This window comes from Symphalangus syndactylus, chromosome 12 (genome assembly GCF_028878055.3).
Source record: "Symphalangus syndactylus isolate Jambi chromosome 12, NHGRI_mSymSyn1-v2.1_pri, whole genome shotgun sequence".
Lineage (NCBI taxonomy): Eukaryota > Metazoa > Chordata > Mammalia > Primates > Hylobatidae > Symphalangus > Symphalangus syndactylus.
This window is the reverse complement of record NC_072441.2, coordinates 142,612,517-142,639,891: the sequence shown is the minus strand read 5'-3', so window position 1 is coordinate 142,639,891 and position 27,375 is coordinate 142,612,517. Positions and strand designations below refer to the sequence as shown.

General features: G+C 46.8%; 1 protein-coding gene across 5 annotated transcripts in view; it reads right to left on the bottom strand.

Annotated features, from left to right (window-relative positions):
- DLGAP3 (DLG associated protein 3) overlaps positions 1–27,375 on the bottom strand; it is a 64,094-nt gene that overhangs the window by 24,863 nt on the left and 11,856 nt on the right. For all 5 annotated transcript variants that reach the window (XM_055254715.2, XM_063627889.1, XM_063627892.1 and 2 more), the window contains 4 exons: positions 16,946–17,028; positions 13,874–15,031; positions 9,659–9,864; positions 9,270–9,342 (listed from right to left, as the gene is read on the bottom strand). In XM_055254715.2, the coding sequence (XP_055110690.1) occupies positions 9,270–9,342; positions 9,659–9,864; positions 13,874–14,980 (1,386 nt within the window). In that variant the 5' untranslated portion in view covers positions 14,981–15,031; positions 16,946–17,028. The remainder of the gene's footprint in view (positions 1–9,269; positions 9,343–9,658; positions 9,865–13,873; positions 15,032–16,945; positions 17,029–27,375) is intronic.

Here is a 27,375-nt window from a genome sequence, read left to right as displayed (position 1 = left end):
AGTACAGGGATGGCGGGAAAGGAAAAGAGGCAAATCCCCTAAGAATCTGTACCTGCAAGCTTGTCCTCACACAGCCACGGTACCTTGTATCTGCATGAACCTTCATGGGCCACACCCCCAAAATTAAAAATTAACATAAAATAGTCCCAAACCAGGGATATTCTAACAGAAGCAACTGCAAAATATTTCCTGGGGAACTCACTCCTAACCCAAGCTGCTCATGCTTCTCACAGATAAATTTCCATGGAAGATGAGTGTACTACGTGGGAGACAGCCTCTGACATACCTCCTAATGATCTCCATCCCCTGGAACTCACACCCTTGTGTAATCCCTTTCTCATGAGTGTGGACCGGACTTATTGGCCCACTTCTAATGAATAGAATATGGCAGATACAATGGGATATCACTTCTGAGATTAGGTTACAAACAGACCATGGCTTCCATCTTAGACAGCTTTTCTTATTCTCTTTCTCTCAGAGCCTTTGCTCTGGGGGAGGCAAGCTGCTATGCTGTGAGTAGCCCTGTAGTGAGTCCCACATAGAAGAAATTGATGTCCCTGGTTAGTAGCTAGCAAGGATCTGTAGCCTGCCAAGAGCCATGTGAGCGAGCATGGAAGCAGATCTTCACCCAGTCAAGCCTTGAGATGCTGCAGCCTTGGCCAACACCTTGATTGCAACTTTGTGAGACACTTGACCCAGTCGCACCCAGCCAGGCTGCACTCAGATTCCTGACCCACAGAAACTGTGAGATAATAAATATTTGTTGTTTAAAGACACTACATTTGGGGATAGCTTACATAGCAATAGAAAATACAAATTGTGACATAAACAAAAACTAAACTTTTATTGAGTTAAGCCATTGAGAATTCAAGATTTCTCTGTTATAGCAGCTAGTACTACCCTAGCTAAAACAAAATAACTTTTAAGTGATGTTTAAAAGTCCTAAGCTTAAAAGATGAAACTGAAAACAGAAGAAAATACGACTCTAAAGCAGGACAAAACTGTCAAAAACCACCATTTTATCGTTCTGCAAATCAATAAAAGACATACAACAAAGAAACATGTATTCATAAAAATTACTGAACTTTGGGTAAGAATAGCACAACTCTATCGTATTCTTGCCTGAGGCTGCCCTCGTTCACCAGGCCCCCGACACTATCAGTTGCAATACTTCAACAAACGTGGTGCCGCCTGTGAAAAATCAGCTGCTTCACTGCCTCTGCCAGAGGGCTCCACTTAATTTGGGGCATTGTCAGTTATAATATCAAGAACAGGGAAGGCCAGAAGCACTGTTAGACTGGGTTTCAGCAATGTTTGGGCCAAACAATGGACTGGCAAACTAGCCAGGAATTTATCAGAAAATTCCAGGGAGTGAGACAGACCAAGGGAGTTTGATAAGCTCTCCACATATCTTGGGTTAACTTGAAGCTGGGTGAATGCACAGCAGAGACCAGAGAAGCCTGAGCCACCCACACATCCAATGGAGCCTATATATGTGTGCAGGGGAAATAAAAGAGTCTGGTGAAGAGAAAAAGCCAGGGTAGGTTTGAAAACAACCTGAACTTTGCCCTCCCCAGCTCACACGTAGAACTATAGGCAGAGAAAAAGTCTAACTAGCTTGAGGTTCTTGAGCACAACCTCCGAAAAATCTCTGGCTGAACACTAGGCTATGCAGATATGGGGGAAATCCCTAAGAAAAAAAGGCTTAAAAATAAAAATAAGAAGGAAATAAAACTGAATGGAAACATTAGAGGCCGCATGTTGTCAGGAAGACAGATTTCACAGATTACATTCAGGGATTAACAAACAAATAAAGCAATAACAATCTTCAAGAGGAAAACATAAGAATCTAGAATTACTACAATGTATTACCTAAAATGTTCAATATTTAACAAAAAATTATGAGACATGCGGCCGGGCGCGGTGGCTCACACTTGTAATCCCAGCACTTTGGGAGGCCAAGGTGGGCGGATCACGAGGTCAGGAGATCGAGACCACGGTGAAACCCTGGCTCTACTTAAAAATACAAAAAAAATTAGCCGGGCGTGGTGGCGGGCACCTGTAGTCCCAGCTACTCAGAGAGGCTGAGGCAGGAGAATGGCGTGAACCCAGGAGGTGGAGCTTGCAGTGAGCCGAGATTGCGCCACTGCACTCCAGCCTGGGTGACAGAGCGAGACTCCGTCTCAAAAAAAAAAAAAAAAAAAATTATGAGACATGCAAATAAACAAGAAGGTATGCATATCCCCAAATGTTGGATTTATCAGACAAAGACTACAAAGCAGCTATTATAAATATGTCAAAGAATTAAAGGAAACCATGCTTAAAGATTTAAAGGAAAGCATGACAACAATGACTTCATGAATACAAATCACAACAAAGAGAGAGAGATTAAAAAAAGGAACAAATGGAAATTCTGGGGCTGAAGAGTATAGTAACTGAAATTAAAAATTCAGTAGAGGGGCTCAACATAATAAATGATCAGTAAACATGAAGATGGATCTGTATAAATTATCCAGTATGAATAATGGAGAGAAAAAATATTAAACAGAAATGAACACAGCCTCAGAGGCCTATGGGACAACATCAAGCATACCACCATACATGTGATGGGAGTTCCAGAAGGAGGAGGAGAAAAAATAGGAAAAGGAAGAGACAGGGCAGAAAAAAATATTTGGAGAGACAATAGCCAAAAACTTTCCTTTTGTTTTTATTCTTGTTTTTTGTTTTTTGTTTTTGTTTTCTTTAGAGATGAGGTCTCACTATGTTGCCCAGGCTTCAGTGCAGTGGGTATTCACAGGCACAATCATAACATAGTGCACTACAGGTCAAACTTGTGGGCTGAAGCAATCCTCCTGCCTCCACTTCCCAAGTGGCTAGGGGTACAGGTGCCCACTACTGTGCCTAGCTACCAAATTTAATTAAAAAGCAAAAAACATTAGAGATCAAAGAAGCTCCATGGACCTAAAGTAGGTTAAACACTAAGAGATCTATATTCACACAAATTACAGTCAAAATGTTGAAAGCTGAAAACAGAGAAAATCTTAATAGCAGCACAAGAAAAACAATTCATCACATAGAGGGAAACAACTCACTTTTCATCAAAAATAATGAACACCAGAAGGCAGTGGAATGGTGTATTCAAAGTGCTGAAAGAAAAATAACTGTGAGCCAGGAATTCTATATCCAGCAAAACTATTCCTCCAAGATAAAGTAAAAATAAAAACATTTCCAGATAAATGTAGACTGAATAATTTATTGCCAGGAGACTTATATTATGAGAAGCACTAATGGAAGTCCTTCAGGCTAAAAAGAAAATAAAGTAACACCCAATGGTAACTCAAATACAGAAGAAGAAATAAAGAGCACCAGAAATGGTAAATATGTGAGTAAATACAAGAGCCTCTATAAATATATTTTCCTCGCTTCCTCTCTTACCCTCTTTAAAAGACGTAAGATTACACAAAGCACTTATTATAATACCAATGTTGGTTTATAACAAGTGTTAGGTTTAAAACATATATAGGTAATATATGACAGTAATAGCACAAAGGGGGAAAATGAGTTATAATAGAGCAATGCTTCTATATTTTACCATGATTATATTTTGATAAGCTATGATATACATTGTAATTCCTAGTGCAATCACTAGGAAGGTAACTCAAATTGTATAGTAAAAAAATTAACAAATAAATGTAAATGATACACTAAAATATTTATTGATTTAATACAAAAGAAGACAGTAAAGAAGGAACAGAAGATCAAAAAATAGTATAAGACAATCCAACCACATCAATCACCACATTAAGATGTGAAGGCCTGGCATGGTGGCTCATGCCTGTAATCTCAGAACTTTGGGAGGCCAAGGTGTGTGGATCACTTGAGCTCAGAAGTTCTGAGACCAACCTGGGCAACATGGTGAAGCCCCATCTCTGCAAGAAATACAAAAATTAGCCAGGCATGGTGGTATGTGTCTCTAGTCCCAGCTACTTGGGGAACTGGGGTGGGAGGATAGATTGAGCCTGGGAGGTCAAGGCTGCAGTGAGCCATGTTCACACCACTACATTGTAGCTTAATGACAGAACAAGACCCTACCTCAAAAACAAATTAAATAAATAAAATAAAACATGAGTGGACAAAACACTCATTCAAAAGGCATAGTGATAAGATAAAGCAAAAACAAAAAAAAACCCATTAGATGCTGTCTACAAGAGACATACCTTAAATCTGAAACACAAACAGTTGAAAGTAAAAGGATGGGGAAAAGATATACTATGCAAACTATAACATGAGAGAATTTTCCAGAATTGATGAAAAACAGAAATCCACAGATCTATGGAGCACACACATGAACATATCATAGCAAAACTGCAGAACAATGAAATCAAAGCAAGATCTCAACAGCAACCTGAGAGAAATTAAAACTACTTACAAAGACAATCAGGATGATAGCAGACTCCTTAATGGCAACAACAGACAGATGACAAAAGAATATCTTCAAAACACTGAGAGAAAATAAATGTTAAGCTAGAATTCCCACAATAAGCTAAACTGTATCAAACAGTATGGGTAAAATATATTTTTGTTAAAGTCCAAGTTTGCTACTAACAGATATTTGCTGAAAAAATTACTGAAGAATATACTTTAGGAGGAAACAATGAGATGTAAGGAGGTAAAGTGAGGAGTAAAAAAGGTAGAGATGTGAGTATATATCATCAAGAGCTAATAATATAAAAAGTAACAATAATAATAGAGACTAATTTGACAGGTTAAAGGGTAGAACTAAAATACTGGGCCGTAAGTCCACATAAGAAGGGAAGAAGTCAAGGAAATTAAAGTGTCCTAAGATCACTTAAGTATTTGAGGTGATGGGTATTTCAATTCACTTGATTTCATTATCCACATTGTATTCATAAATCATAACATTACTTTGTACCCCATAAATATATACACCCACAATTTGTCAATTTATAATAAAAATTAAAAGTAAAATAGGCTGGGAGCGTTGGCTCATGCTTGTAATCCCAGCACTTTGGGAGGCCAAGGCGGGTGGATGAAGAGGTCAGGAGATCGAGACCATCCTGGCTAACACGGTGAAACCCTTTCTCTACTAAAAATACGAAAAAATTAGCCAGGCGTGGTGGCGGGCGCCTGTAGACCCAGCTACTCTGAGGACTGAGGCAGGAGAATGGCGTGAACCCAGGAGGCGGAGCTTGCAGTGAGCCGAGATCATGCCACTGCACTCCAACCTGGGCGACACAGCGAGACTGTCTCAAAGAAAAAAAAAAATTAAAATAATAATAATAATAATAATAAGTAAAATAAATGCTGAAAGAAATCAAAGAAAAACTGAATAAATGGAAATACATCCAATATTCAAGGATAATAATACTTAATATTGTTAGGAATACAATACTCCATAAATTAATCTACACATTCAGGGCAATCCCTTCAAATTCCCAACTATATTTTTTATAGAAATCAACAAGCCTACCCAAAATCCATGTGTATATGCAAAGGAAACACAAAACACAAAGCAATCTTTAAAAGGAGTAACGAAATTGTATAATTTCAGCTTACCAAAATCAATCCTTACTACACAGTTACAGCAATCAAAGCATGTGGTAATAGCATAAAGATAGGTTCATGCAGACCAATGGAGTAAATTTTAAGGTTCATTAATAAACACATGCATTTATGGTAAATTGATTTCGAAAAAGGGGCCAAGAAATTTCAATGAGGAAAGAAAAGCCTTTTCAACAAATGATGCTAGGAAAATTGGATATCCGCATTCAAAAACATAAAGCTGGACCCCTAACTTGAATCACACACATACACACACACACACACACACACACACACACACACACTACTCACAGTGGGTCATACATCTAAATATAAATGTTAAACTACAAAATTCTTAGGAGAAACATTAAATTTTTGTGATCTTGCATTAGACAAAGATTTCTTAAATTTTATGCCAAAGCACAATCAAGAAGAGAAAAATTGATGAATTATGCATCATCAAATTTAAAATGTTTTGTTCTCCAAACAACATAAAAAATATAAAAATACAAATTACCGAATGGTAGAAACCACTCCAGCTGACACCTTGATCAGATTTCTAGCCTCCAGAATTGTGAGAAAATAAATTTTTGTTGCCAAAAAAAAGAAGAACAAGAAGGGAAGAGGTCATCAAAATCAGAATGTCGGCCAGCTGTGGTGGCTCATGTCTGTAATCCCAGCACTTTGGAAGGCCAAGGCGAGTGGATCACCTGAGGTCAGGAGTTCGGAACCAGCCTGGCCAACATAGTGAAACCCCGTCTCTACTACAAATACAAAACAGTTAGCCAGGTGTGGTGGTGCACATCTGTAATCCCAGTTATTCGGGAGGCTGAGGCAGGAGAATCACTTGAACCCAGGAGGCGGAGGTTGCAGTGAGCAGAGATCTAGCCACTGCACTCTGGCCTGGTCAACAGAGCCAGACTCCGTCACAAAAAAAAAATTAATAAATAAAAATAAAACTGTCTTAGGGCCTCTGTATTGTTCAGGAGGAGTACAGAAAAAACTGTCAGCTTCAGACATTAAGTCAAATATGCATATGAAAATTATAAGGGTAACCACAAAGAATAAAATAGAATATATAACTACTAAACCAGTGTGGGATTTGGTGGGGAGTAGAATAAAGAAAACTCAAACCAAAAGGAGGCAGCAAAGGAGCAGGAAAGCATCAGCCCAAAGGCAAGATAAATAGAAGGCACAAAATAAGATGACAGAAATAAACCCAAGGGTTAGGGCTAGGGTCATCACACTACCCCAGGTTTAGGCCAAGGGGTAATCACAGATTATCAGTAATCACAATAAATATAAATGTACTAAACTCTCAAGCAATTATCAGAATGGATATAGGTAAAATGTAGCTATAACTATTTTCAAAAAATATACCTGAGACATAGACAAAAAGCTTTAAAGTAAAAGATGGAAAAAGGTGTTCTAGGCAAATACTAAACAAAAAAAAATAGACGTAAGGGGAAAAAAGTATGAGACATAATAGGGTGACATCTCTAGTGCTTTAAACTTACTTCATCTTCTATAAAGCAAGAATAAGAAGCCATACCTCCAGGCTAAATATGTCAAGTATATGTGATGTTAGATAGTGCAAAGTGCTAAGAAGAAGGAGAAAGGGCAGGAGGAAGAAGGCAGAGAAGACCTCGACAATGACAGTACAGGGAAGGGGAATAGGAAATGCTGGAAGGGGAGTGTTAAATTAAAATTTTAGGGCATTTGGGAAAAGACCTGAAAGAAGTTAGGAAGTGATCCCTGAGAGTGGCTGGGAAGGTGACATCCAGGCAAAGGTAGTGGCAAATGCAAGGGCCCTAGGGAGTCTAGTGTGGCTGGAGTGGGAGGGAGGGGAACAGCGTTAGGAGAGGAACTCAGAGGCAGCTCCACTCCAGCGAGGTCACCAGGTCATGCAGGCCTTGAAAGCCATGGTTGGTTCTTGATGTTCACTCTGAGCAAGGTGAGAGTTTTGAACAGAAGAGCTGGTGTGATTATAGTTTTTAAAGATCACGTGGGCTGTAATGAGAGAGGATGAGGTGGAGCAAGAGCAAATACAGGAGACCAGTTAGAAGGCAGTGCCATCATCCAGACAAAAGGACATGGTGCCTGGAAGAATCGGTGGCAGTGGAGGTGGTGAGGAGTGGTTGGATCCTGGATATATTTTAAAGGTGGGACCAGCAGGATCAGCTGAAGGATTGGAGGTGAGTTGTGAGAGAGAGAAAGTGGTCAAGACTGACTTCAGGCTTTTAAACCAGAGCTTCTAGAAGGATAAAGTTGCCATTATCTGAAATGGAGAATTCAGAGGATAGAGCAGCAACTGCGGCAGCGAGGGGCGGGAGGGGATTGTGGAGGGTGTGTGTATCAGCAGTTTAGTTTTGGACATCTTAAGTTTGAGATGGCTACTAAACATCCAAATGAGATTTCAATACACAGTTAGACATATATGCCTCGCATTTACAGGAGTGTTTGGGCTGGAGATATACATTTGGTAGTCATCAGGCTCTCAGCCATGAGCCCGGACAAGACCACCTAAGGAGTAGGTATAGAGAGAAGTTCAGGGACTGAGCCCTAGAAAACTCCAGTGTTTAGATCCTGGGGAGTTACAGAGGCACCCAAGACACAGACTGAGGATAAGCAGCCAGGGAGGGAATCTAGGAGAATGTAGAGGGTGTGGTGTCCTCCAAGCCAACCAAGTAAAGTCTTTCGGGAAGGAGGGAGTCTTCAACTGTGTTACATGTGGCTGATGGGTGAGGTAAAATGAGGGCTAGGCATTAACTCGTGAGTTTAACAACATAGGCTGGTCTGATGTAAAAAGAGAGCTGTGCCAATCAGATTCCCTGGTTCAGGCAATGGAACAAAGGAATACTGAGGGACTGCAGCAGTGAACAATGACAGCCAATGTGGACAGTCTTTTGCATTGCATTTTTTCCCCAGCATACAGTAAAAATAGCTAACCTTTACTGAGTGCTGGCTATGTGCCAAGAACACTATTATGATGCCTATTTTTAAAAAGGGAAAGTGGGGCTCAAAAAAAGTCAAGTAACTTGCCCCAGGTCACTCAGCTGGTAAGTAGCCAAGCTGGAATTCAACCCCATCTCATGTGTTTAATCACTAAACGCTGCTGATTCTGTCTAATTAAGGGGAAAGTCTACACTTAGATATGGAACTCACATTTATAAAATGCCATTTTCGGGCCAAGTACCTTGCGTTTGCATACATTTTCTCACTGAAGTCTCACAAAACCCCTGCAAAATAACTGTCCCTACTATTGCCATTTTAAAGATGAGAAACAGAGGTGTTGAAAAGTAAGGTTTCTTGCTGGTGGTTCCTCAGGACAGAGGGGTAAGGTGGCAGAATTCAGGCCCAGGTCACGTCTGAGACTGCAGCTTGGCCTGTGCCCTGTCTGTAGAGATCAATCCTACCTTTTACATGGGGGCAAGGAGGGAGCAATCGGGCCTGTGAAGAGCCCCAGGGCACTGGCGTTGCCCTTACAAGCTCATCACTTTGAGGACGCTTGGTGGGTTTTAAGGCTGTGATTCTGAGACTCCCAGCCTGAGTCAGCTCCAGGAGTCCTCAGGCAGGTTTCCCAGTTTCCCCAGAGACAGGCCTGAGCTCTCTCCACAGGCAGACCCTCTGATTTTAAGACCTAAGCTGAGCATGGGACTGAATCCCCTTTTCACTCTTTCCTCCAGGCATACTGGGCCTCTCCCTACCTGTCCAGTGGTGAGGGAACGGCTGTAGCCAGGGATGGAGCTCCGGGGGTGGATCCGGGGTGGGACACAGCAGCTGGAAAAGGGCGAAATTCCGGAGTCAGAACAGTGGACTGCTAGGAGGTGGGGGAGGGGAGATAATAGCACTGGGGTCTCTGAGCAAGTCTTATTCTTCAGAACCCCCGAAGAGAGATCCCTTAGGAGACCCTGGGTAAAGAGACTCCCAAAGAGGCACCAGAGAAGGACTCCCACCAAGACCCTCCCTTTACGTGGAGTGGAGTGAGACACCCCAGTTGAAACCTAAGCAGGACTACCTGACTGGCACCCACATCTCCCGCAGGAGTCCAGCATCAGCCTCCCGACCCCACACCCCCCGGCCTCCCTGTCCTTACTTGATCCTGGCCTGGTCCACGCTGGAGGAGCGACGGGTGGTGAAGCGTCGGGCGACTGCTTTGGGAGATGTCTTGGGGCTGCCGTCTGAGTCTCCGCTCTCCTCATCCCCCATGGCTTTGATGTAGCTGCCGCTCCGCATCCTGCGGCAAGGGATCTCCCCGTCCTTGCCACCAGCGGGGTAACCCCCCCAGTCATCTTGCGGCACCTGCAGGAACAGGGGTCTCTGTCTCTCAGACATGACCCTAGTAAATCTCGAGGCCAGGACTCTTTGCCCACTGCCAGTGAGAGGTGCTCTGCCCTGGCTTGAACAGGCACACTCAGGTACATGCAGAGGCAGAAGGGGAGGTAGGGTCTCAGGCTGTCCCCCTCCCTTACGAGAGGCACCTCGTCATCCTCCACAGACCTTCTGCACTTAATTAAGGGCCACTTAGAGAGTCTGAGGGAGTGACATGGCAGGCGTCAAGCGGTTGATGATCAGAGACCAAAGTGACCTGTGTCAATCCCATGCCCGGCAGTCAGGCATCACCTGACCTCAGTCACCCTTCTACCCCTCCTTCTCCTTCATCCTTTCAACTTGCTTACATTCCAAATCCTTTCTCCTTCCCCGCTGTGGGGAGCCACAGAGGGCTTCATGCAGGGGAGTGACATCAGATTTGTGTTGCAGAAAGAGCTCTCCCACAGTCCAAACAGAGGCTGGATTGTGGAGGGCCAGGAGCAGGGCAGAGGCTCAAGTGGCAAGAGGATGACCAATTAGGAGGCTGATGCTGTTATCCAGGCAAGAGATGATGAGGCCTAAATTAAGACAATGACAATGAGGGGGAAGAGGAGATGGAAATGAGAGGTGTTGAGGAGCATCAGTGAGCCTGATTAGACGTGGGGGATGAGGGGGCGGGAGGAGTCGAGGATGACTGCCAGGCTGCTGGCTGAGGACCTGGGGGAGGGTGCTGCCGTTCACTGAGCCACAGAACCCCAGAGAAACAAGTCTGGGGAAAGGTGGTAGGGTCGGGCTTGAGCACCTTGAGCTTGGCATAGAACTGTTGAGCAGGTGGTTGGATGTTTGGTTCTGGGATTCGGTGGGGAGATCGGGGCTGGAGGCGGACATGTGGGAGTCAGGGGCGGCAGCTGAATCCATAGCAGTGAATGAGACAGCCCAGGGGAGAGAAGAAGAGAGATGAGCAGAGATCCACTGACATTTAAAAAGGGACTGTGAAGAAAGGAAGAGGAGCCTGTGAAGTCACCTGAGAAGGAGTGGGCAGAGGGGTAGGAGGGAAGTCAGGAAAATGCCATGTCATAGAAACAGGAGACATTTCAAGAATAAAAGGAGTCGATTATGTCAAATGCCACAGTGCGTTCAGAGGTTAGTAACTCAGGCCCGGGAGTTAGAAGATCCATGTGCAATTCTGGCCCCATCACCTGCTGGATAGGTGAACTTAAGCAAAACGGATTAACCTCTAAGTGTCAGTTTCCTTGTCTGCGAGTTGGTCATGATACTTATGCCTACATCAGAGGGTTGGTGGCAAAGAGAAATGAGCCAATAGAGAGTTTCCAGGACATAGAAAGTGCTCAATAAATGGTAACAATTATTATAGGCACCGAAAAGTAGCTTTTGAAGATAGCTCTCAAGAGATCATCTGTGGCCACTGCCGGGGCATGTCAGTGACAGGGAGTGTGGAAATCAGACCACAGTGAGGGGAGAATTGAAGGGAAGTGAAGAGTAGGTGTCTATGCTCTAAGAACTCAATTATGAAGGACATGGAAGGTGGGATGGGGCTGCAGAAATATTTTTTAGGATGCAAGCGACTTTGCACATGTTTTCAGAATGATGGAAAGAGCCAGTAAAAATAGTCTTTAAACCTCAGAAGAGAGAATAGTTCAGGGATGGAGGGGGTCATGAGGAGATGGGCTCAAGCCCTGGAGGAAGGATCAGCCTGGGATGGGTGGTCCTAGGTTTTCCTATGAGCCAAGGAAGCGGACGAGGGTGGCTAGGAATCTGGATGCGTCTAGAGAGATGCTGTCAGGAAGCTGAGGGAGTCCGTGATGTCAGCCTACACTTTGGAAAATGAGGTGTAAGTGAAGACATGGGGGAGAGGACTGGGGGAGGTAGGGAGGATTTAAAACACTTGTTGTAAAGAACAGGTTAAATGGGGTAGGGATGGGAGCTCCAAAAGGGGTAACGCCTCAGGGAAAGCATAGGGTTCGGGGGAAAGGTGGAGACTCTGGGGATGAGATGGGGTCCCTTGAAGGAACCCAAGGGGAGGAGCAGGGCTCTTCAAGGGGCTGGGGCTCAACTGGATGATGGGAAAAAAGACATGAGGCTCCATAAAGAAACAGGGGCTCAGAGTGGACAGAGGGATTCTGGAAAAGGCTTAAGAGAAAGCTGGTATCCAGTGGGAGAAACAGGGCTTCAACAATCAGATTGGGAGTTCAACAAAGACACCTGGCCGCATGGGGCCAGCCTCCCCTGCTTTTGTACCAGGGGAGCGCGAGGCTGTCTGGAGGGTCCCTATAGCCCTTTGGTTCTTCCCCACATGGGCTCAGACTTCCCAGTCCTCAGAGGCCCTGGAACTCCAGACCGGAGGGATCATTCCCCTTCCCCATTCTCCACAGACAGCAGCAGGCAGGTAGAGAGAGGCAGGCCAGCAGATGGGAAGGCCACACTGCAGGGCTCCCACTCTAGCCACTGCAGAGCTCCTCACTTCTGCAGGACACTGTGAGGTGCATGTTAAAAAGGAAGCCCCCAGGGAGGTCAGGGCAGCCCTGGAGAAGCAGCAGGGAGCAGCGAAATGGCAGCAAGTCTTCAGGGATGGCAGGGAATCGGCTATGGGGGAGAAAGGATGGGTGCTGCCTCCCTGGACCCTTCAGTTCCCAGCTTAGAGCACCTCCCTACCTGGGGGTGGGGGGTGGGCAAACCAGGCCAATCCAGAAGTCCCTTCTTGCTTGCACTGTGGCCCTATGTGCTCCCTTGGGCCTTCATGAGTTCTCCAGGAGAGCCCTAACTTGTGCACAACTTACCCAGCAAGGCCAATGTCCCACAAAGACACGCGCAGCCTCTATTCTCCACACCTTTGAACATGCTGTATAGTCTCTACCCAATACACCTTTAGCTGGCACTCAACAACTGCAACTCCTCCACTGAGATTCAGCTCAGGGGACATTCCTCACCCAGGTCAGTGAGGTGTCTCCTCTGTGTTCCCAAGATGCCCAGGGCTCTCTCCTATCACAGCCTCATCACGCTATATTCTATCTGCTTCCTTGTCTATTCCCGCTCTACACTGTGAGCTCCTCACAAGCAGCACTGTATCTTCATCTTTGTATCCACAGCACCCAGGAAACGTTCATTGAATAAATAGATCTGTATCAACTATGTGGAATGTGGAAATACACTGGACCTCCAGAACTTGTATTGACTTTTTCTCCTAAAATTATGGCAGGACTTAAGAAAACGATGTGGGCTGGATGAGGCTGGGGTGAAGGCTCCATAAAAAGTAAGAATCAGAGCTCCTGGCCTCACCTGCAGAGACCATAGAGGTGATAAGACAAGATGAGAACAGCGTGCCAGCTACCCCCTGCACCACCCACTCCCAGGAGGCCCTGCCTGAATTGTATCAGGGCTGAAACCCAGTTTGTCCCCCAGCCTAGGAAAGCACATGAGACACATGAAACTCCCAGGACCCCTCCACAGCTTCGGCTGTCCCACCACAGGTACCCCGGAATGACAAACTCAGCAGAGGCACATTCTAGAAATAACTGATCTTCATATTCAAACAACTGGGCCACCCGGATTATAGCAGAAAAGAGGGCTGGAGAAGGCTTTGGGGCAGGAGAACTGCTTTCCAACTGCCGACCTTCAATCGTGAGAGCAGCTACAGCTAAGGTGTACCTCTCTATGCTGTCCACTGCCTGCCCTCAACTTCATTATGCCTCCAACCTCCTAAGACAGAGATCAGCACAGCCTGTCCAAAACAGTAGGTCAAGGGGAAGTCTTCAGGGACAGACACATCATTAGAACAGAAGGGCCCCTTCATTGCACAAATGGGGAAAGTGGAGCCCCAAAGGAGCTCAGAGTGACCCAATGGGGCAGGGCAGAGCATCCCAGCACCCAGGCCCTCCATCACAGGGACAGCTGGCTCCCACCCAACCCTTTCCACTGCTCCCTGGTTGACAAGACTGGTGAAGGCTGAGGACCCTGTTCCTCAACCCCAAAAAAGCCTCACCTGCAGATAGTGATAAGTCCTGGCTTTGGCCTTGGTCTCCGGACCCAGGAGCCCCTTGCCTGGCCCGGCCCCCGGGTATCCATCCCGGCCCTGGCTGACCATCATGGTATGCCAGGCACTTCGCTTGACCGACTGTCCATCCAGTGACATGGACATGCCAGTGCAGGCAAGGCAGCGGCCTTCCGACCCGCCTGAGCGTCCCTTGAAGCTCAAGTCCCGGTAGGACCCATCTGGACCCTCCAGGCAGAAGGGACCACCAGGCTCCCCAGGGGGCCTCCCACCCGCCAGGAAGCCACTATCACTGTCCAAGTTGTCATCGGAGCTCCACCAGCCTGTGGACTTGGCCTGGTGCCGCCCATCCCCCTTGCGGTCCTTGCTCTTGCTCCTCTTGCCGTGCCGGGACTGATGGTGGTGGTGATGGTGGTGGTGATGGTGGTGATGGGAGGCGTGGGGGCCTCCGGAGCCCGGGCCGGGGTAGCTGTCTCCTCCAGAGCCACCTCTTCCCTCAGCCTTGGGCCCATTATAGTCCCGCTTCCCCGGCGCCTCCAGAGAGTGGGACTTGGCAAAGAGCTTCTGCACAGAATGAACCAGGTGCCGGATGCGGCTAGGGCTCTCACTGCGGGGCTCTGGGGCAGTGCCAGTCCCTGGCGCTGGCCCGGGCCCTGCCCCTGCTGGCCCTCGCTGGTATGGTAGTGTGTGGAAGCCATCTTGTTGAACTGGCAACTGCTTTTCAAACTGATCCAGGAGTGTAGGAGGCAGGCGGGGGGCACCCTTGCCCTGTGGGTGGCCCACACAGTCTTCACAGGTGTCGAAGGGGCCCTGGCCAGGGTACATCCTGGGGAAGGTGCTGCTACCCCCCCCAACCCCGGCCCCCCCTGGCCCTCCCTCAGGGCCTACCGACGGCCCCTCACTCAGGCTCAGGGGCCCTTCAGGAGAAATGTGTCCCAGGCCAGCTCTCGGGGCACAGAAGCGGGGCTCGGTGGAGAAGGCCTCCCTGGAGCCCAGCAGGTATGGGGCCCTGGCAGCTGGGCCCACGTCCATATGCTGTTGGTCAGCAAAGCGGGCTGGGCGGGGATGGCTGCCTCGGTCGCCATGGTAACCCCTCATGGCCTCAGCAAAGGCTCTTCATAGTCTTGGGGGCCAGGCCCCAGGAACCTCCTGGAAAAATAGGGAGAAAAGGTATTTGAATTGAACAGCCCTCTTCACCTAAAACCATCTTTTATTAGGCATCCTTGTATCCCTTTGGGTAATACATATCAATTTATCATGACTAATCATACTATCCTCCCACAAATGGACTAGAAAGTCCTTTAAATGGTCATAATAGACATAGACACTCAAGGGCACAAAATAATCCCATCATTCAATGAATGCTGCAAATCTGATAAATACTTATTCACAAGAGGATATTCCCCCAGTCAAATGGGTTTTTAAATGTCCTTAGAGACTGGGCACAGTGGTTCACACCTGTACTTCTAGCACTTTGGGAGGCCAAGACAGGAGGATCACTTGAGCCCAGGAGTTCGAGATCAACCTGGGCAACCAAGCAAGACCCTGTCTCTACAAAACAATTTTTTAAATTAGCCAGGTGTGGTGGCACATGCCTGTAGTCCCAGCTACTTGGGAAGCTGAGGAGAGAGGATCACTTGAGCACAAGAGCTCAAAGCTGCAGTGAACTATGATTGTATCATACCACTGCACTCCAGCCCAGGCAACAGAGCGAGACCTGGCCTCTAAATTTATACGTATATATATTTGTTTGTTTTTATATTTGTAAATGTATATGAATAAATATTTATAAATGCATATATATTTTATATATACATAGAAATATTTTTATATATACATATATACACATTTATGTTAAATATATAGATATACTTTGGTGTGTGTGTGTGTGTGTGTGTGTGTGAATATATCCTTAGATTACCAAAAACAAAAGGATACCTAGGGAGACATAAAATATTCAAAGAAACCAGTCTTTAGGTGAACTAGCTTTTAACAAGCTGGCATTAGGCAAATAGATCAACAGTCACATCTCTACCCCAACCCTGCCCTACACCCCACTGTTGCAAGAGCCAGGCCTCAGGGTCACAGCTCCCAGCTGCTGTGAACAAAGAGAACACTGGACCCAAATCTACATATCCAGCACCATCCCACAGAAAAATCCCTCGCCTTCCTTCCGCACCCCATGCATTCCATATGGCTGCAGGCTCATTCTCCCTCCCCTGTGGACTGAAATAAGGAGAATCTGAGATGACTCTTCCTCCTTCCTCTTCTGGGTTCCAAATATTTCCCCTATGAAATTACCCCTTTTGCTTTTTACCCCCACCCTCCATTCCCATTCCACTGGAGGGGAGCCATGAAGGAGGAAAATCCATAAAGAACAGCAGCTACACACAGTAGCATCTGAATCCTAAACTGGGATTGGAACCCAGGAGTTCCTTCTCCCAGGAACAGAGGGAAGGCAAGGCAGGAAAGCGATGGAGAAAAAACTCTGGAACCAGTGCCCCTGGCCCCCATCCCAGACTTGCCAAGGCTACAGGACAGAGAGGTCAGCGCTCAGCAAGAGCTGCCTCCAATCAGGACTCCAGGAGCTGCCAGGATAGGAGCTACAGCAGGAGGGAGTGACAGCAGGAGGGACAGGGACAGAGGAGCTGGCAGACGGTGCCCTCTCTCATCCTCGACCAGGCTCCTGGGCCATCTGCTGACTAGGAGGGATGACAGACTCAAAAGCTCCAGACAGCAGCACCTCTGAGACTCATTCTCTTTCTCCCTACCACCACCTCCCCACACCCACCTTTCTTCCAGATCCTGCTCACTCCTCATCTCCTACTATTTCCCAAGTACTTGCTATATACCAGGTATTGTGCATACCTGATATTCTCTAATCTTACTGAAATCTTGTAATGCAGATATTATCCACATTTACCCATGAGAAAATTGAGCTCAAAATGGTGAGGTCACAAAGCCAGTAAGTGGATGAGTCACTCTGAATCAAGATTCAAACCCATTATTCTGGTACGAGAACCTGAGTCTAATCCCCGTCTCCCAGACTCTTCTATCACTCACCATCCAGGGTGTCCCATCCTTGATGTCAGGATCCCCACCACCTGGCAGAATCCTAACTTCAGAAGGCTCAGGACCACTGAATCCTGATGGAAAAGAAAAGGATGGTAAGCAAAAGGGGAGAGATGTTTTCCCACATTCCTCAGAGGACCAGTCTCTGGCCCTGACAGCTTCCCTTCCCAACTCCCCCAAACCAGGACTGATTGGATCCCCCATGATGCAGTGCCTTTGAATCCCCAGGGAAATGAAGTTGGCTTCATTATGCAAATACATGCAAATGAGCTTACAGGTTGGACTACCTCCAACTGCAGGTGTCTGTGGGATCTGTCCATGGTGCTGAGCCACTGCATTTTTTTTTTTTTTTTTCATTGCCCTCAAATATGATTCCATTCCACAAACATTTATTGAACAGCAACCGTAAGCAAGAGAGTGAGAAGTATATAGAGGTGATTTAAGAGTGGTCCCTGTCCTCGAGGGGTTTATAGTCTAACAGGGGAACAACCTCTCACGTGACAGAGTTATTTCAGGACACTTTATTTTTGCACTAACTGTTCCCTCCTCCTAGAATTTCCTTTCATCCACCTCAAAGCCCTCCCCCTGGCTAACACTTACTCATATTAAGCCCCACCTTCCCTTAAAGACTTTCTGTGCTCTTATTCTAGGTTATGCTCTTTATCGGGCTTTTATAACACCCTGGGTGTCCCCATGAAAGCAGCTATCACACTGCACTGAAAATGTCTGTTTCGGTTTCTATCTCCCCATCTAGAATGTGGTCTTCTTCAGGATACGAACCAAGTCCTATTCATCTCTGGATGTCCAGCACCTAACTCAGGGCTTTACCCAGAGCCAGTCCTTAATAAACATTCACTAAGTAGGCGAATAAATGGCTGTGCTGGAAAGAGGTACCAAAATGTTAGGCTACTTCAGATGAGGATGGGACAAGATTCAATAGAGGGCAATCAAGGAAGACTTCTCAGAGGAGAGGATTTTGTGATGGAGTACAAGATGTCTGTGTGTCCCATACACATAGGTGATGGGGAAGAGAACGTACCCAGTGGAGGAAACAACAAGCACAGGAAGAAGAGGTGTGCAAATAGGGAATTCTAAGGAGTAGGCTCGGAGAGTTCTGGCAGACAGGGAATGGCAAATAGTGGGAACAGAAGAGAGAAAATCAGAAAGGAAGACAACTCTGAAGTTTGCAGCAGCCATGGCTGGAAGACTAATGATGCCATTATTAGATTAGGGACGTCAGGAAGAAGAGCTAGCTTTGCAAGCATGATTAATAGTAGTGGAAGAGGCACAGTCAGACATCAGGAAGGACTTCCTGACCCTGAAGGATGCGAGACAATGAAGAAGATTGTGGTTTCCTAGGAATCTTCCATAGAGGACAAGGTGAGACACACCCAGCCCCTGGCCCACCCTGGAGCCTGGACTGTAGAAGCTGTTGGTTACCCTGCCCAAAGAGAGACTGGGGTGACCTCATGGATACCAACTGCCTGGCTCTAGATGACAATTCTCTTCCATTGCCCTTCTTTGGGGAAACAGAGGGAATTTCAGATCAAGATGGCCTTTCAAGTCGTTGTTGAAGAAGCACCTGGAAGCATCTCTCTGCCTTGGAAAGAAGACAGAAAGACAACCTGGTCCTTCATCCATGTCATTCTCTTCCCTCTTCCTGCCCCAGGCAGGATCCATATCTGAGACTCACGGCACAAAAGGCCACTTTGACAGAAGCCCAGACCGTCCCATTTGCTCTGTGCGCGGCGACATCAAGCTAGAGCCTCACAGAACTTCCCAGGGGTGGACATTCCCAGGTGCCCCTCTGTCTCCTGCTTCACACAGGTGCTGCTGGCAAGCTGCTCAGCTTTCATCAAGATCCTGTGAAACTTCAGCCCCTCTGGCATCAATCCACGTTCTCCTTGCTCTTGTCTTGGAGAAGATGGGCCCTATAATTGCTGCTCTCCAGACAGATCACCCCTCAACTCCTTTACCCAGATCCTACAGGGCAGCCCTGTATAGTGGTAAAGCACAGGTCCTGAGACCAGAATGTATGTGACACCTGATGTAGCAGAGGCGGCCTGCCCTCTCTAAGCCTCAGGATACCTGGTCACTTATCTCCCAGGATTTCAATGGGTATCAAATAATAAAATCACTCTTACAAACTCTAAAACATTAATGCAGTGTAATCCCTCATGAGAAGCCTTTCTTTTGGATTTACAAAATCCCCAGTGTCCAAATAGTAAACAATATAATCAAATCCAAATTACTGGGAGCAGGAGATATCCAATTTATGGATTTTCTGAAGAAAATATTTAATTAACAACTGGCTTCCTCCTATATATTATGCTTTATGATCACATTCCTCCCCCCACATCACCCGCCTTCACTCCATTACTAAACAAAATCAATGAGAGGGAAAAAGAAGTGAGGAAGGGACTAATAATTCAATCCATCACCATGCCCTATGGATTTTGCTTCCTAAAAAAAAACAGATGTGCCATTTATTCCATATCCACCAAATCACTGTTGGCTGACTCGCTAAAACTCATTCCCAGCCTCCTTGTCCTTATCTCGGCCTCCTTTGTAACTACAGGCCACATGATTCCATTTTGGCTAATGATATATACATGGATGCATGATGAGGGTTTCTGGGAAAGACTTTGCCTTTGTGATCAAAGGGGTAGGAATTGCTAGTGCCATCTTTTCTCCCCTTATTTTTGTCTTGACTACAACCATGATGGCCAGAGCTAGGGCTGCTATCTTGCCACCACAAAAGTCTTAGAGAACTGCAGAGATGTCAGTTCTGGCATCATCGGGCCATGGAACCAACATGAACAGTTGCTTTACTCCAGGTCTACATGTGATAAGGAATGCGCTCTTTATTTAAACCACTGTTGGCCAGATTTCCTGTAGTATTTACAGCAGAAAGCACTGCTAATGAATCCAACTGTTCCTGAGAACACCATCTCCTGCCTGCATGTCTGCACGTCTTCTCCTAACTGGTCTCCCTGCTTCCGTTCTTACCCCGCTCCAATCCAAATGGTCATTTGAAAATGCAAATCTCATCATGTCGCTTCTCTGCTTAAAACTCTTCATTGGTTTATTGATGTTCTTAGGATAAAATGCCTTCACTTGTCCAACAAGGCCTGCAGGGTCTGGCCCTTCCTACTTTTCCAACATCCTCTCACAACATGCTCCCCTTACTTTCTCTGCAGCAGCCAGGACAGTCTTTTGTCAGTCCCATGATCCCTCGCATCACGGGGCCTATTCCCCCTGTTGGGAAAGCTTTTCCTACCCACCTCTGCCTTGCTAACTCCTACACACCCTTCAGATCTCAGCCCAGTTGTTGCTTCCTCGGGGAAGCTTTCTCTGGCCTCCCTGACTAGGTCAGATCCCCCTGCTGTTTGCTCTCAAGGCACCGTGTACCTGTCTCTTATATTGTTACCATTTTAAATTTGTGTGACTCCTAGATTGTCCGTCTCTCCCACTAGAATGTAAGCTCCACATAAGTGCAGGAATTCTATCCATCTTATCCACTGAATTCTCCCCAGTCCCTAGAACAATGCTTAGCATATGGCAGGCATTTGTTGAGTGAATGTGAGTCTACAAAGAACAAGATCCTTTCATTTATGATATTTTATGTGATTCCCACAACTATTCCAAAGGATAGATATTATCCGCCCCCCACCACCTTCCAGTGTATAGAAGAAGAAACTGAGGTTTGGAGAGGCTAACTGAGCTCCCCAAGGTCACACTGAGAGCTGTTGTCAAAGCCAGAAGTCAAATCCAGTGTTGGCCGATTCCAAAGCCTTAGCTTTTCTCCTGTCTGTGTTGCCAGCCCAGAGAAGTCAAACTTATTCAATGCCATTCTGAAGTGGGCACAGTAATGGAAGTGAATATGTTTTTTTAAAGCAAACAAACAAATAAAAAGACCTCATCCATACATATCTCCCAGAGCTAACCAGAGTGTGATTTAGCCTTTTCCCGTGTGTGGTGAGCACTGAGTTTATACCAAGCCCAAGGTTAGATTACTACAGAATAAAGGATGCTCCCTGAAGTCCTATGACAATTCTGGGTGCTGGTGTTATTTTCCCATTTTTATTGCACCAAGTCATCCATCCGCTATCCCAGGACACAGAGAGCTGCCCAAATGGTGAACTGAGGGAAGCAGCCACTTTTGCAGTAGCCTATGGCTGGCTGGAAAATGGTGAGTGAAGGAGTCTGGGAGGGTGCCGTGTGTGACAAATTCTTCTCTGATGCAGCTCAAATCTATCTGGGAATGGAAGAAGTGGCACAGATGCCGTCACCAAGAAATTACCCAATTTAGCACCAACTACACAATCCAGCAATTAGTTTCTTAAACCGGAACTTGCTGGGGGCTGCCAGGCTGGCGGGGTTGTTGTTACAAATCTCACTGGGAAACCAGCTGTGTAATTCGCCAGGAGGTTGTCACTGCCCCAAGCAATTACCTTCCAGAAAAAGAAGGAAAATGGGAGAAGGAGTCAGAGTGTTTTCTCTCCCTCTCCACCAGGGCCCTGCCCAGCCAAATCAGTTGGTTTTCCTTTCTTGAGACCTAGGCAACTCACAAACTCCCTTGATTAAAGCAGTTGTTGGTGTGGACTCTGTCATCAGACTCTGTGGGCTCAAATCCCTTTCCACTCACTTACTGGCTGTGTGTACTTGGGTAGGTGATTCACCTCTCTTAACCTGTCTCCTCATCTGTAAAATGGGGATAATATTAGAGCCATAATAAAGGTAAGAATGATGTAAGGTTTAGCAAGGTAAAGCATATAAATCCCTTAGCACTGTCCCTGGCACATGATAAAGACTCACTAACGGTAGCTATCTTTATCATTGTTTCCTCCATTGGTTTACAGTGTGACATTGGGTAGGTCACTTAATTTCTCTGGATGACCATCTAAGACCAAAGATACTCACCTGGGGAAAAGATAAGGTATTCTTACTCTAGATTGTCCACATCTGGGTACCCAGAGATCCAGGTGTGTTTGACAAAGGCCAGTATCTCAGCGTTTGGCACAAAGTGATGCCTTGGGCCAAGATGAAGACTTCAAAAGTCAAATTTTAGCCAGTTCACTCCTTCCCCAGGAAGCTGTCTGGGAGAGCTACAAGCTGGACATGACGATCCAAACAGCAGCAAAATGTTAGAATTGTTCCCTTGTGAAGGTCAGCCCTATCCAATCCCCTCACCTGGAGCCTATGAGGTCATCCCCACACCAGTTCCAACACAGCAGAACTTCCAGCAAGTGAGGCCTAGAATTCATTTAGCTGCTGTTGGCCTGGCTCCTCCACGCCTGTGATAAGCCATGTGTGTCCCTGGGATCCCAAAGTTTTAGGCTTTTTCTACCCACCCCCTCTCCCTGTGTTAACCAACCAGTATAGACAGGATTGTGCCTCGGTTTCTCTGTCCAGCCCTTCACCCTGGGAGCCCTAACACAGAGCCTCTGACCTGCAGCTCATACCCCTGATTATTCAACTGTGCCCATGGATAGGCATCCCTCTGCCCCCTCCGGCCCAGCCCCATGTCTCTTCCTGCATTCATTTCTGCCTGAGCCCCACTGACTGATTTGACACTGGCTTTGCTCAGATGCCTGTGGCAGGATCTCTGTAGTTGGGCTGGTGTCCTAGTCCCTGGCCTCCCTCAACCCCACTAGCCAGCCCTGTTGCTGAAGACTTGGCATGCCTTGTATCCAACCCCACTCCCTAGGATCCCAAGGGAAATCACCTCCTCTTCCCCTCACTGCCCCAGAAAATGGAGAAGGAAGAAGGGGGAACAGAACGGAAGGAGGAAGGCTTGCCGTTTTATTCATTCATCCTTATTACTTTATTTAATCAACTCTTCCTAGGGGCTTAGGGCAGAAATTTTACAGAAAATGGGTTTACAGCTCCAAAACACTCGAGCCATTTAGGCAGATACAAGTCTAAATCCATCTCCTGACCCACTGGACAGTGCTCGGCCTGTGAATAACCCACACTACCTATAATCTCTTTGAAAATCCCACCTCAGGGGGCTTTGCACTTGATGTTCTCTCTGCTGGAACACTCTGCCCCAGATATTCCCATGGTTTCCTCTGTCTCAGAAGAGACAGAGAGGCCTACCTGAGCACTCACTCCAACTAAAGTTGAGCTGCAACCCTGGGTATGCTCTATATCACCTGCTTCATTGCCCTCAGAGCACTGATTGCCCTTTGAAATTATTTTCTTTGTCTATTGTGTGTTTATAGTATGTCTCCCCACAGTAGAACATAAGCTCCAGAAGGGCAGGGACTGTGTCTGTTTGTGTGCTGCAGCATTTTGAGTGTCTAGAACAATGCCTGCCACTAAACGTTGTTCAAAAAATACCCATTCTGTGAATGAATGTTTTCCCTTGCTGCCCTCACCCACTCTGCTCCTGTGTACAACGGCCCACAGAAAGGACCTCCACTCCTTTCTCTTCAAAGGCTTTGGAGAGTCCTGGAGAATCTGGTATTAGAAATCCAGCCTCTATACCCAGCCTTGTTCATGATGTTTGTCTAGACGCTCTGCTTAGCAGGTAAAGATGGTTCTTTTCCAATTGCATCTAGGTCTCCCCCAGATATGTCCTTCTGCATAGCTCAGGGAAGGTAGTCGAGGGAGAAGGGAGAATAAGAAGGAAAAAGTGGCCCTCCCTATGCTGCAGAGAGAAAGAATGAGGCACAACTTTCAGAGATGGGCTGCAGGAGCAGGGCCACATAGGTCTCTTCACTCAGACTTGCTGGGCCCCAGCTCCCTTCCCAGCTAGGGCCATGTACCCAACAGGCCTCGGAGGAGGTTCCTCCTCCTTCTCCAGGGCTGCCATAGGCAGTTTGGGACACAATTCAGCCTGATCAGCCTCACTCCTTCATGCCCCCTGATTGCAGGCATGGCCAACTGCTTCCAGCCTTTACTTAGCCATCTCTTCCTTTTCTGTCAACTGAACCAATTCTTAGGCTGTGCTGCCTTATCATTTCCGCTTTTCCCCTCTCCTGAAAGTCTCCAGGGGCCTTCTTTGGGGAAGACTGCACACTGCTGAGAGAGAGGACTTTTGGACCACAACTCCTCTAGGACTCTTGTTAGGGGCAGCTGGTGAGAAACTGTGGCTTCTGGGTCTTAAGCTAAACTGTTTTGAGTTCATATCCCAGGTACACCACTTACTAGACGTGTGGCCTCAAGGAAGCCTGTTTGCCTCTCTCAAGTTGAGTTTCCCCATTTTCAAATGGGAGCAAGAGTAGTCCCTTTCTCACTGTGATGTCACAAGGACTAAGATAATGCAGGTAAAGTATCTAGGACGGTGCTAAGGGTTAGCTATTGCTAACTAGGGAGAAACTACTTAAATGCATGAGACTCGGAGACAGGGAGAGGATCTCTAGACAGCTTTGGGCAAAGGCTGTAACTATCCATACATGTCTTGGTTTGGATCAGAAACGGGTAGTCTGAAAACTCATCTGTTTCACGCATGCAGGAATTTCTGTTTGTCTGGACTCCTTTTGAAGACCTCCCACACCCTAAGCGCACCAAAGACAGCAGAGCAAAGACCTGGTAGCCAAAGATGGTAGCACCTGAGAGGACTAGAAGACCTTGATTTGCAGACTCCCACAAACCCCTGTAGCCAGGGTTAGTGTGGTCTCTCTTCCAACTCCAGGGATCTGGAAGGGAAAGCCCAGCAACCTCATAGCTGGGTATTGGAAAGACAATCATCCACCTCCATCCATTATGTCACAACCTACCTTTATGCCCATGAGCAATTTGTGTTATCTGCCTGAGCCTCAGTTTTCTCATCTGTAAAATGGGATCACAATACCTACCTCCTTAGCTTGTGGCAATGAGTAACTAAGCTGACCTATCCAAAGCAACTGCATATATGTCTCCATATGTTGGCTTCTTTTGACTTTAGCACCAAAGCACCTTCTTTCATTTGTATGTGATTTGGGCTGGTGCTGCCCTAGCTCCCAGGATGCTCCACACCTGAGCCTGCCAGGGCCATCAAAGAATAGCAGGTAGGAGCCCAAGCCCATGGCAGGGGTCCACTGGGCAGGAGTTACTCAGCCTGGCCATACCAATGACCTTTCCTACTCTCTGGCCCAGGCATCTGGTCCCCTCTTGGTGTCCACAGCTTGGGACTGCCTCCTGGATTAGCACACTGTCCTGTAAGCTTTCTGTGTGAGCTGGGACAGGGGCTTCTAGCAACAAGGCCTGAGCCCTGCTTCTGGGCCTTTGCCACAGGAGACTCCAGCACAGGAAGCCAACCACGAAGGCTGGCTGGTTGGCTGACTGCCAGGTTCAGGTCGCGGCACCTCCCACCCCTCAGCTCTGCCTGAAATCCTGCCTGACCTTCAAGGATGTCTATACCTCTGCTCTCTCTGGGTTTCAGAGAAGACAGCCAGGAGCTGAGGGACATAGCATGAGAGCACATAGAGAGAAAATGCAGCACAGACTGCAAAACCCCTGTCCTCCCAACCTTAAACCCTCTGCTGCTGCACAGGGGTACTCCCTTCCAAGAGGCCTCCCCTAAAACTGCCCTCCCATCAATCCCAGGACACCACAACTGCCAGCTCCTCTTGGGTCTCATATCTCTATTCCCCACAGTAGGGTAAAGAGTTGTTTATAAGCCGTGAGTTCCTTGAAGGCCAGGATTCAGGGGATCTATCTCTGTATGGACAGACATGGCATACAGTAGGTGCCCAGTGAGTTCAGGGTTAGCAACTGAGCCATTAAGGAGTGCCCCACAGCTGAGGCATAGTGAAACAGGGAGAAACAGGGGGAAACAGGGGGGAAAAGGAAGGCAATGACTCCCTGCAGCTGGACCAGAACTCCTCAGCAGACAGAACTGCTCCAGCGTGATGTGGCTTTCCTAAAGAGCTGGGAGTGTCCCATCTGGGGAGGCACGCAAGCAGAGGTTGAGGACTGCTTTGCAGAATGGTACAGAGTGCATTCAAGCACTGAATACATTGAATACATTTCAGACCAGACAACCTCTGGTGCCTTTCAGCTCTGAAGTCTAAGGTTAGGCTCCTGAATACCTACAACTGTCCAGACCCAGTATTAAGTGCTTTAGATGTTTTTCTTCGTATAATCCTCACAACTATCCTTTGCAGTAGGCACTATTATTACTCCCATTTTACAGGTGAGGAAACTGAAGCTTAGAAATGTAAAGAAAATTTCCCAAGGTCACACACAGATGGTGGAAGAAGGATTTGAATCTGAGTCTGGGTCCAGGCCTGACCAAGGCCCGGGCTGAACAGAACACTTTTATTTTTTATTTTAATTTACTTTATTTTATTTATTTATTTAGAGACAGAGTCTCACTCTGTTGCCAGGCTGGAGTGCAGTGGCACGATCTCAGCTCACTGCAACCTCTGCCTCCCAGGTTCAAGCGATTCCCCTGCCTCAGCTTCCCGAGTAGCTGGGACTACAGGCCCGTGCCACCACATCTGGCTAATTCTTTTTTGTATTTTAGTAGAGATGGGGTTTCATCATGTTGGCCAGGATGGTCTTGGTCTCCCTGACCTCGTGATCTGCCTGCCTCAGCTTCCCAAAGTGTTGGGATTACAGGCGTGAGCCACCGCGCCCAGCCTCAGAGCACCTTTAAAGTAGCATGTCTTCCTGACCAAACTGGTCTGAGGAGGCCAATAGGTGGACCCCAGTGTGTCCTTTCTCATCACTCAGCCTCAGGAAACCTTCCATCTCTGTCATCTCTTCCTCATACACAGCTATACATTACCCCAAGACTGCTCATTCACAAATTAACAGGTGTTCAGCCAGAGGCAAATTACACAGCCACAAAGTCATCCACACACAACTTAACACAGCACCTGACCTCATCTATATAGTCACTGTCACGCTCTATACACAGACCCACACAAACTTGTTCCTGTGAGGGTTCATACACCTCATGTGCATTTCCATCCGATAGATCCTTTTTCCTTTTTTTTTTTTTTTTTTTTGAGATAGGGTTTTGCTCTGTCACCCAGGCCAGAGTGCAGTGGCACTGTCACGGCTCACTGCAGCCTTGACCTCCCAGGCTCAAGCAATCCTCCTGCCTCAGCCTCCCAAGTAGCTGGGACTACAGGGATGTACCACTGTGCCTGGCTAATTTTTTATTTTTTTGTAGAGACAGTGTCACTACGTTGCCCTAGCTGGTCTTGAACTCCTGGGCTCAAGTGATCCTCCCGCCTTGGCCTCCCAAAGTGCTGGGATTATAGGCTTGAGCCACCGTGCCTATCCATCCAATAGACTTTGATGCTTGTGTGCATAGAAGCTGCACAGATACAAAACCCTAAATACATGTCCACATGTTTATCCCCATATGACAGAAATACATGTTCATTTCACAGCATTTAGGCACCCACATCTGCTCAAGGTCATTCATTAAATCCTCCCCAAACAAGAACTTTATCCACTATTCCCAGATCCAGTACTAG